The sequence below is a fragment of the Pygoscelis adeliae genome, unplaced genomic scaffold (genome assembly GCF_000699105.1).
Source record: "Pygoscelis adeliae isolate BGI_AS28 unplaced genomic scaffold, ASM69910v1 Scaffold186, whole genome shotgun sequence".
NCBI lineage: Eukaryota > Metazoa > Chordata > Aves > Sphenisciformes > Spheniscidae > Pygoscelis > Pygoscelis adeliae.
The window spans coordinates 7,815,503-7,826,290 of record NW_008825071.1 but is presented as its reverse complement, the minus strand read 5'-3'; the positions used below and the strand labels follow the sequence as shown (position 1 = coordinate 7,826,290).

At 37.1% G+C, this 10,788-nt stretch overlaps 1 protein-coding gene across 1 annotated transcript in view; it reads right to left on the bottom strand.

The window, feature by feature from the left end:
* Positions 1 to 4,531: 4,531 nt before the first annotated feature.
* Positions 4,532 to 10,788, bottom strand: part of MCUR1 (mitochondrial calcium uniporter regulator 1) — a 31,332-nt gene continuing 25,075 nt past the window's right edge. Inside the window, exons 7-9 of the mRNA XM_009326555.1 lie at positions 8,613 to 8,666; positions 7,378 to 7,492; positions 4,532 to 6,061 (exon numbers count right to left, since the gene is read on the bottom strand). Of these exons, the coding sequence (XP_009324830.1) occupies positions 6,006 to 6,061; positions 7,378 to 7,492; positions 8,613 to 8,666 (225 nt within the window). The 3' untranslated portion in view covers positions 4,532 to 6,005. The remainder of the gene's footprint in view (positions 6,062 to 7,377; positions 7,493 to 8,612; positions 8,667 to 10,788) is intronic.

Genomic DNA, 10,788 nt, shown 5'->3' with positions numbered 1-10,788 from the left:
TTCCCCAGGCCTGTAGCGCTGCATGGGGTTGTTGTGACCCAGGTGCAGGACCCGGCACTTGGCCTTGTTGAACCTCATACGCTTGGCCTCGGCCCATCGATCCAGCCTGTCCAGGTCCCTCTGCAGAGCCTTCCTACCCTCGAGCAGATCAACACTCCCGCCCAACTTGGTGTCGTCTGCAAACTTACTGAGGGTGCACTCGATCCCCTCGTACAGATCATTGATAAAGATATTGAACAGAACTGGCCCCAAAACTGAGCCCTGGGGAACACCGCTCGTGACCGGCCGCCAACGGGATTGAACTCCATTCACCACAACTCTCTGGGCTTGGCCATCCAGCCAGTTTTTACCCAGCGAAGAGTATGCCCGTCCAAGCCATGAGCAGCCGGTTTTTCCAGGAGAATGCTGTGGTGAACGGTGTCAAAGGCTTTACTGATGTAAAACCCACATGCAGCATCCACACTAGACATGCTCAGTCTCATCTGTGCATCATCAGTGGCTAATTTTTATTTTTTTTTTTTATAGGCTCATGCCTGTAGCTTTATTTGGTTTTAAAAGCTCAGTGAAGAGTTCAGTAGCTCAGACAAGAAGGCGGTTAGTGCCTTGGCCTAGCTGGCGTCTAAGGAACACAAGGGAATTCTGCATGTAAATCACGAGGCATTAGAATTGACTTCTTTGAAAGCCGAGATATAAAAGATTATCAAAATCGCCAGCCACTATCTGGATCCGGTTGTAGTAAGTAGTCTTTAAGGGGAGCTTCTGAAGTGGCCTTTGTATTTATTAATGTCTTGCATCACTGGGAGGACTTTGTAAATATATAATGCTTAGTACACTTTTCCAACAAGAAAATAGATCCTGAGTAAAGACAGGAGAATGACTGGGAGCAATACAAATTATTCTGGACAAAAATCACAATCAAAAGTGATGTATTTAATAGTTGCCTATTCATGGAGTAACACACATTGCTGACAGTCCTACATAAGAGGACTACAAGATTTCTGACAATGGAGAAGGACCAAAGCTGGAGATGAAAGTATAAACAGTATAAACTCTTGAGTTTTACCCTTCATGCTGAGAAACCTGCCCTGCTTCCCTTCCCACCCCCTGCCAATACAACTATTACTCACCCTATCAGTTCCGAAGCAAACCCCGGAGCCCTGTATACAGGCTTGATTTGACCAAATTCAATTGCCTGCTATAAGTATGCCATTATTATATTCATGTACCATACAGTTCTGTTCAAAGTTCTCACAGAACATGTGCCACTTGCCTGCAGGAAAAACCAACAAACAAAAACCACCGCAACACACCACCCTTCTTTTTTCCTCACTACGTTTTTACTCCTGCAACAAGAAGAGACTATTCATGAGTAGTATTAGTCATGACTTGACTCAAGCTGATATAATTTCAGAATACAATGGAGAACCTAATGAACTTCTAAGAGTTTAATAGGATGCATCTCGGAACAGCAAAGGGAGGTAGGGTATTTGAAATATTACAACATGTTAGTGTCCCTCACTACAGGGATAAACATTGGCCCAAGATTGATACTTGCCGCAATACTTTCACTCATTTCCAGTATTTTGTTTTTGATACTAGCTGGGCATTCTCCCAAGAAAACTGGAATCTTCTTTCTTGGAATGGACAGATTTTGAAGGAACACTATCCAAACACTGCTATCTTCCCTCTATGATCTTTATCTAGTTACAAAACTGCACATTAAGGATAAGAAGCAATTGCTCTGACACAGAATTTAAGTGTAAAAAAAAGAATCAACACTACTGCTTTAAAATGTTTGGTAAAACACGTTTTAAGCCAAAGGAAGCTTTCCCAACAAAGACACAACAGCCTCTCCATCTCAAAGACTGTATGCACTTGTTTCCGATTACAGCAAACCCTAATATTCCACGCGCATATTTGATTGCAAATGAACTGTCAGCCCCTAAATAGAAGAAAATGAATTGCTTATACAGAAAGCTTTACTCTAAAACACAACCACCTCCCATAAAAAACCCACCCCACAACAAAAAGCCCTATAAACTCAAGATATAGATAACCGAAGGAAAAAATGATTAAAAAGAAACCACCATTGTCAAACTAATCAATACTTACTTTCTGAATACAACTTTTCTCAATATATTAAAGCATTAAAAAAATTAATTTTACAGTGTACTTATTCCTTGAAAAAAGACTTTACATGGGAGTTTTTTAAAATATCGAATTGTCTTGCAAAAATCATAATAAAGGCAGTTTACTTGATTCCCGAAAACTCAGTGGGAGGTGCAAAACTAAGTCTTGTTCACACCTTGCAACCAGTAGTTCAAAGGAACTAGTCACAGGAATTTAGCTACCTTTGCTGATTAAAAAAAAAAAAAAATCCACACAAAAACCTCCACAAGTTTTCCTGCGCAAGGTGGTAGCAAGATAAGAAGAGGAAAGTCCACTGAAGCGGTATGACTCAAAATATCTAGAAGGTAAAAGCACACCATCTCCAAAGTCAAGAGGAACTGTGAATAGCTGCACGGAGCTAGGATTTCACCATTTATGAAAAGGTCAGTTACGTGAATACTCACAACTAGAATAAGGCTTATTCTAGTAAACCAAAACATTTGTGGTTAGAAAAATTGAAGCAGATTACATACCTACATTAAAAATATGTTTCCATTTGTCAACTCGTGGTTTTAAGTACAACTCTGCAACATTCTGGGAAATGAATGATGCAATCAACACTTCCAATAGAGAAAGGGCTAGACAGCATGTGATTTAACAGTAATAAAATACTTAAAGCGAACACTTTAGCTAATAGATACGGAAAAGGAGACGGTTCCCTTACAGATTTTTACTGAAAACAAGAGGGAAAGCAAGATAGACAAGCAGTTAAATCCAGTATATAAATATATATATATCCCACTAACATATTACAAGTAAATACACTTTTGTAAGAACTCTGGATCTCAATTTGTTCTGCAAAACACAGAAAAGCTTTAGGAGCAACTTAGGTTTTCCAGCAAATGGAATGATTCTCGATGTCCTTCCCCAAAAGGAAATAAATCCTTAAAGAACCTCCTGTCTTCGCTGTGTGAATGTAGAAGTTCACAGGGAACACTCACAACTAGTTTTAACATAGGCAGGCTGCTACTCTTTACTCTCAATAGAGACAGGCTCTTCCTGAAAGCAAATCAGAGCTGGAGCTCAGCTTTAGCTCCATCCTCTATTCTTGCAAACTAACTTAGAGATCTAACATTTCTCAATTAGTTTTTTTCTTTTATACTTTTTTCCTGCCAGGCAGGAAATGAACAGATACATTTCTGAGTCAAGGGGGAGCTACTGCAGTTTTTCACAACAGAAGTGGTTTTATGGTAAAACAGTCCCATTTATTTTTCACTTGCATCTTTTGAAAGAGCTCTGCAAATTAAAAATCAAAATCTGAAGTCAGAGAACTGGAAAGTATTTCTGTACATTTAGAATTGCTACTGATTCAAGTTAAAGACAATATACAGCATGATAGAGTCTTACAGAAAAAAAATTGGAGAATTGCCAACTTAGGTCTCCTATTTATTAATTTAGTGATCATTTGACACCCAACTGTTGCTTTTCAAGAGACATTTAGTAGTACGTCCTGATGTATTTGCTCCTCACCTGTACCAAAAGGCTCATTCTTTGGGTTTAAATCGCTTTGAAAGAATTTGTGTTTGGAAATATATGGAGGGATTTTCTACCTTTTTGGAATGCCAATGAATACATGTGGTACACACGATGAGACTGTGTTAGAAAGACTGCTAAACTGATCTTCAAAAGCAAAGGAAACCGGAGAAGATTTTGCATCTATGCACATAGGAGTAACAAGCTTTTACATCACACTTGAAGACTTCATGGGCTAGGAAATAATAATTTATAGCGCCCTTTTCCTGAGTGACATATTAGCTTTATTCCTTGTTTAGAACACTCACCGAGAAGTGCTGGTTTTCCTGACACTTTGCTAATTCCAGGACAATGCTGTTTTATAATCTTTCACTTCTCCTTCCACCTGCCCTGAAAAGAAATTTATTTGCATAGTATCTATTTTTAGCAGGATAGACCCTATATTTAAAAGTAGTTCTAAAAATTATTTTAGCGACTATTTATCAGGTGCTGAGGCGTACAGGCAAAGATGTACTGATTACACAGACATGTATAGAACCATCTGTCCTGGGAAGAGAGGAACCAACACTGAAGTCATTCCAAACATTAAATTAGTGCTTGTCTAATTTGAGAGAGTGTCAAGTCCTCTAAGTAAGTACAAAAAATATTTTTAAACAAAAAAGGGAAGATCTTGAATACAGATTCATTCAATTTAGAGGGCCTGTTAAGTTATTCTGCAATAATAGTTTTCCTTACATTATTGACTGTTCTTTCCTCTTCAGTGTGTTAGAGGGGCTGTCAACTTTGCCAATCCTTAGCTTAAAAAAAGTCCTATTAGCAGTGACTTACTTTCAAACAAAGCGATTAAATTCAAATTAAAAAGTTGCATTTATAATGAAAACTCAGCAAATTCTATGAAATATTCAAAATTCTTTATTTCAGGCCAGTACAGTACTGTTACAGGCATGCATCTCTTCCTCCACACTTGCACATGATCAAAGTTGGCACTCCCAATCACCAAAAAAGTTAAATGGTTATTACAGCACAGGCACAAAGTAGCCAAACAGCTTTACTTTCATTAAGCAAAGCCACGATTGTGCTCTAACAGCATTTATTACCAGTGCATAGATTGTTCTCTCTTCCTAAGAGCAAGCAAGAAAGGGAAATTTCCCTTAACTGAAGGAACACAGATGGCAGCTCTGCTACTAAAGCACCCATTTCATCAGTGGAAGAGTGACAGGTATCTGGATACACTGGGCACCTTCCTTCACTGCTTTCAGTTGCACTTACTAGTTCACAGGGGCTTGCTCAGAAGTGGATTAAACATCCTTGCAGGTCTCCATTACTGCTTTCATTATTATAATCACTATCAAAGTTCCACATTTGAAGAACAAACAGGAATTTTTTAATTTTTTTTTTTAAGAAGTAAACCAACAAAAACCCCAGAAGACTGTCAGTATTGCAGTTCCCTCACCTAAGACACTGCTTCAGAACCACCATTTAAAATCTCCTTCCTTTCTAGAAGCATCAATTCACTTCCAGCAAGAAGGCAGCACCAGAGACACTTCATATCACTTAACTGTAAATTAACACAACTAGTGTATTTTACTGCATTTCCAACTTCCAGTTATAGTGGTAAAGTTAACAATTAGCATATGGAATGAGTATCAGATACTTATATGTACCAAGGCAAGTCAGTCACAAAAACCTCTACAAATATAATACAAACAAAACTAGCAACAAACACTGCTATCGTTACACAGTAGTCTTTCATGAAAGATGACTGATTGGACAGCCATCTGGAAAACAAGCTGATGACTGTAATGTTGTAAAAACAGCAAAACAAATATTTGATCATAGTAACTATATGAACAAGTCTTAGAAGGAGGAAATTAAGCACGATTCAGTTAACATAAATTCTACTTATACAAGAGTGCCTCCAAGCCACAAAACGTGTAGTTTCAGTTTTACATTAATAATCAAGACTTCAGTCTGATACACACAACCGGCTCCGGCAAGCATGCCTGTATAGGCAATGGAACACAATTCCATAGATTCTTCTGTACAGCATGCAGCCCCATACCACTGGTACCAATGCCAGTCTTTACATGACACTTTGCAGCAGCGAGGTGTGCTGCAGTTCAGAATGGAGGGAAATGGCAGAAATGCGTATACCATGCTTTCATCAGAGGTAAGTTTCAAAATATGCATGATATGTGCACAGTTTGTTTCTAGGCACGTCTTTGGTTACATTCTCAATATAGTCTGCTTTACAAAAAAAAACAACCCTAAAAAAACAGTCAAGACATGGTTAAAGTCCAGGCAAAGATAAAACTTTTTTTCAGAAACCAAGACAGTAGAAGTCCCTTTAAATTGGTGGTTTTTTATATCCATAAACGATAAAATCCCAGTGCTACAGTAAGGCATGTAAATACTGAACCTGAAAGAAAATGGGGAGGAAAATGGAGACAATAAATCATTAGCTGTCGGAACATTTCTTCAGAAAGCTATGTACACATCTTACTACAATACTAAACGTTAACCACTACCCCTTCCCCATGTAAGAAAATAAGGCTTTTAATTTACAACAAACAATTTCAAGGTGGAAGGGCACAAAAATGACAAATAAGGAAGGGGAAAAAAAACGAATGTAAGAAAACTGGGCTGAAAAACTATCAAAAGGCTGAAAGAAACCCTTAGTTGCTTACCATTCCAAAAAAGATCAATATGGCAAGTTACAGTTGTAAAGTGAGGAAATGAACAACAGGATTATTAAATCACAGTCAAGTATCCAGCAAACAAATAAATGAAAGCTATCGTTAATGAGGCTTATCAGTTTGCAATTTTTAAAATTTCTTTTTAAATGAAATTAACTTTTGGTTTCCAGATATACAGACAAAAGACTTTTGCCATTGTTTTCAACAGGAGCACTTCAAACACAATGCAAGTTATTTTTAATTTATTTTTTTTCCCCATGCAGAGTTCAACACGTTTTTGAGTAGGGATGGTGGGGAAAAGAACTTCCTCCCATTTTAATAAATTGCCTTTTATTTTCCAGTAATGGTTCTCTCTAAAGGATATGCCTGAAGTACAGTACTATGAATAGATGTGATTGCACTTGTGACAAAATCTATTGTGAAAGAATAATCAGAAAATCTAAATCAGAAGAATAATTTTCTACTGCAAACCCGCTCATTTAATAGCACTGCATGCTCAGTAGAAAAATGTCAAAATATTAGTTACCTATGGCAATAATGCAGGCACACACACATATATAGTATTTTTCTAATGCACATGCCTGAAAAATGGAAGTTTAAATGTGTGACACTGAACAGTCAGAAAAGCTGAAGTGTTCCACTTTGCATATAGATCTCCATCAGACGGATGAAGAAATCCTAGAAAGGCATGCAGCAGGCTGCTTTTATAAATTGAGTCAGGCATAGAAGAACTTTTTGGCCCCCATTAACAGGCAGTCTTTCAGATTTCTCATACACGTTATTATTACAGAATAAAGCAGGGGGGGAAAAAGTCATGCAGCCATGGCCCACGCAAACTAAAAGTTGCAAATCATGGGAAACTTTGTCTGGGTTAACTACACAAGTAAGGCTGCTAATCTTGACTGAGACTATTTCAAGTTTTTTTTGTTTGTTTGTTTTTTAAATCAGGGCCTTTATGAATACAGTCAGTCAAGAGTTTGCCAAACATTTAACAACGTTTAACAGCTTCACCATCAGAGACAACCAACAGATTCCTTACCTGCTAAGTACTTAATAGTATCAAGTTTGTGCGATTCAAGCATTGTTTTCAGATCTGCAACTTCTGTGTCTATTTTTCTGTCCGTTTGGGTCAGAGCTCGATCTTGTTGCGCATGCTAAAAAACAAAGCAACAAAATGATGCAATCTGAACAGTTTCTAGTTTATTTAGAAATTTAACCCATCCCTTCAAGTTGTATTTTTGGTTCCTTCTTAAATGTATGTTAATTTGCATTCAAAGAGAACAAGTTCCTTCCTAGCTGATGATATCCAAGGATTTGAATAATTGGTGAACTCGGGAAATTTATATGATTACATGTTCCTTAGCACGTAATCTAGAAAGTGGCAGAACCGGATACCTTCTTATCTCAATCTAGTAGCATAAACATTAACTTCAATCTGTCATTTGGCCCACCAATGTTAAAGTCACTGCTCAATTAAAAGAGCTACTGAGAAGTCCAAGAGCCTCTTGTGACAAAAACATACCGGAGCATAAAGATTTATGGATCATTAGAAAAACTGAGAATTTGTCTTCTGATGTAAAAAAGCATGTCTTCATCTTTTAATGAATTCTACCACAAAACCAGCTACAGACAAATTCAGAATCTGATTATGACAGAAGACAGGACTTCTGCAAAAAAATGGCATAGAATTATTACTCAGAAAAGACTGAAAGATCAAACTTGTAAACTGAGAACAACAGCTGCCGAGTTGCTGATATTTACAAATCAGCACTACTGAAACACTGTGAATCAGTTAGTGATTTACTGCTACACATCTTCCTAGGGATAATTCCCTATACCACACAAAGGAAACAAAAGGAAGAGGAAGTGCTTGGTAAAAACCTCCTCTAAAATGAAGCCAAATCAATCTAGCAATGTGTTTCAGTCTCACTGAACATGGAGGGGGAACAAAAAAATTAATTTCATAAACTAACATTGAGTGTAGAATTCCATCTAGAGAAAATACTACATGCATCAAGTTTCAGAACAAAGTGACCACCAAACAGTTTATCTATGCATGCACAAGGTCTAATAATATATATATAAAAGCCTTTTTATTCTGTAGGCACTTCAGTTATCTGTACCAATATGAAAATACACATAGAAATAATAAAGCACAATGACATTTTGTACATTAAAGTGCCTAAAGACATGACCAACTCCAAAAAGAATACCAAGTCTATAACACAAGTACAAAAAGATTTGCTGTGTAATAATCAGCTACCAAATTCTTACCAGTTCCACTACTTCTGTCCTCATTTCAAGTAGTTTTCTTTCATTAAGTGAGTACTAGAGGGGGGGAAGAGATAAACATGATATTGTCATTAAACTTTTTCCCACACACTTAAAAGCATATTTCTTTGTTTCCAAATTCTGTAGAACATTGAATCTGAAAAGATTATTGTCTGACAACACTTGGGAGCCAGTATTGTAGGATAACTGCTGTCCTTTGGAAAAGCACAATTTAGACAGGTGTTCATCCACACCTCTGAACTGTAAAGCACATGTCCATCAGACACTCATCTTCTGCAAAAACTGTACATATTAATAAGCAGCTGGAAGAAAGGTTGGTAGATTTGCATTTCTGAAAAACAAAAGACATATGATTCTAAACAGTAACTCTGGAACAGTTAACTAATCTATTGAGCATACAAGCACAATTAAGAATGAACCATCTACTTTCTTCAGGAAGGGGAGTACTGTTTTAAAACATCATATCAAACTCAGCTATCAAAGAAATGTTTAGCCAGCATTGCATGCGCTCACCATTTGTATTGTTCTGACCATCATTTCATGATATATTTGTTAAATATACAACATTTGTATCTCACATTAAGCCATTCATTTGTGGAATATCAGAAGTTGGGGCTTATTTTTAAGTTATGACTATTTGGGTTCAAGGAAAGTCAAATCCAAATTAAAGAAGCATACCTTTAAGGCAGGTTACCTTTCTGACTCATGAACAGCCATGATTTACCTTGACATCTATAATGGTTTCTGTCCCACTACTGGAGCAATTCAATTATTCATAGACAGCTGCTAAACCGCCAGTCTATAGTGCAGAGTATTAAGGTCATCAGGCACCAGTCTCAGAATCCTCAGTTACACAGCAGTTACCTCATCTGTTGCCACTCCTATGTGGAAAGTTGCTTTATTTTTCCTCCACTCTGGAAGCTTACTCCACTTTAATATTAAACTCAGATTAATCTACATAAATGCCTCAGCATTGAAAAACCCTCCTTAAAGATCTGGAGCTCTATTTGGACTTTTGACTGATCTAAAGATGAAGTCAAGAGATAGCAGGCTGCTAGAAATGTGGAAAATGACATAAGACAAATAAGAGCATGTCTACAATTAATGAAAGAGTCACTACATACTGCAAAATGAAGAGAGGGACAAAAAAAGGAATTCAGACATTTTATATAAATATACATTTTTGAAAGTGGTAAGATGGCAGAATATTTATAAAAGAATCTAATTAAAGTTATGTTTGAGGTGAAATTTCACAGAAGAATTGGACCTCACATTAATAAACTCATTATCGCTATCAAAAGAACCATGACATTTAAAATATGTGGAAAACGACAGGAGACAAATAACAGCATGTCTACAATTAATGAAAGAGTTACAGTTTTCATAGAAATTATGAAGTTATACTTGCACAACAGACTACAATTCCATCTTACCAATTTCAAAAATGTATATTTATATAAAATGTCTGAATTCCTTTTTTTGTCCCTCTCTTCATTTTGCAGAATCTAGTGACAGTATTTATCTCCAATCTAGGCAATAAGAACTGTTCAAGTAGATCTCATTTATCTTCTGTGTCAAACATCACGAAAGAAGCTTGTAGAATAGAAGTTATTCAGAAAATGTGTATTTGTTAAAGTTTTGCTTTGTGGCTAGAACTCTCTAGGTCAGACCCAAGGATTTTAAACTTAGGTTTAAGACAGTGAAATACACCCTTTTACTGCAAGGCATCACCACACATCTGTAATAACACCAGTGCATAAAAAAGGAAGAAAGAAAAGGCTTAACCTCCTCCCTGAGATTCAACAGGGAGACTTCCCCTGAAGTCCATGTTTTTTACAGTGCAGAGAAAATTCAGTTTTGTCAGATGCATCTTGAGATTTTTAACAGCAAACTTAGAGGCACTGTGATGCACGAACACATGAATATATATGGAATTTTGTACCATACTGTCCTGGTTTCAGCTGGGATAGAGTTCATTTTTTTCCTAGTAGCAGGTACAGTACTGTGTTTTGGATTTAGGATGAGAACAAAGTTGATAACACACTGATGTTTTAGTTGTTGCTAAGCAGTGCTTACACTAGTCAAGGACTTTTCAGCTTCCCGTGCTCTACCGACTGAGAAGGCTGGAGGTGCACAAGAAGCTGGGAGGGGGCACAGC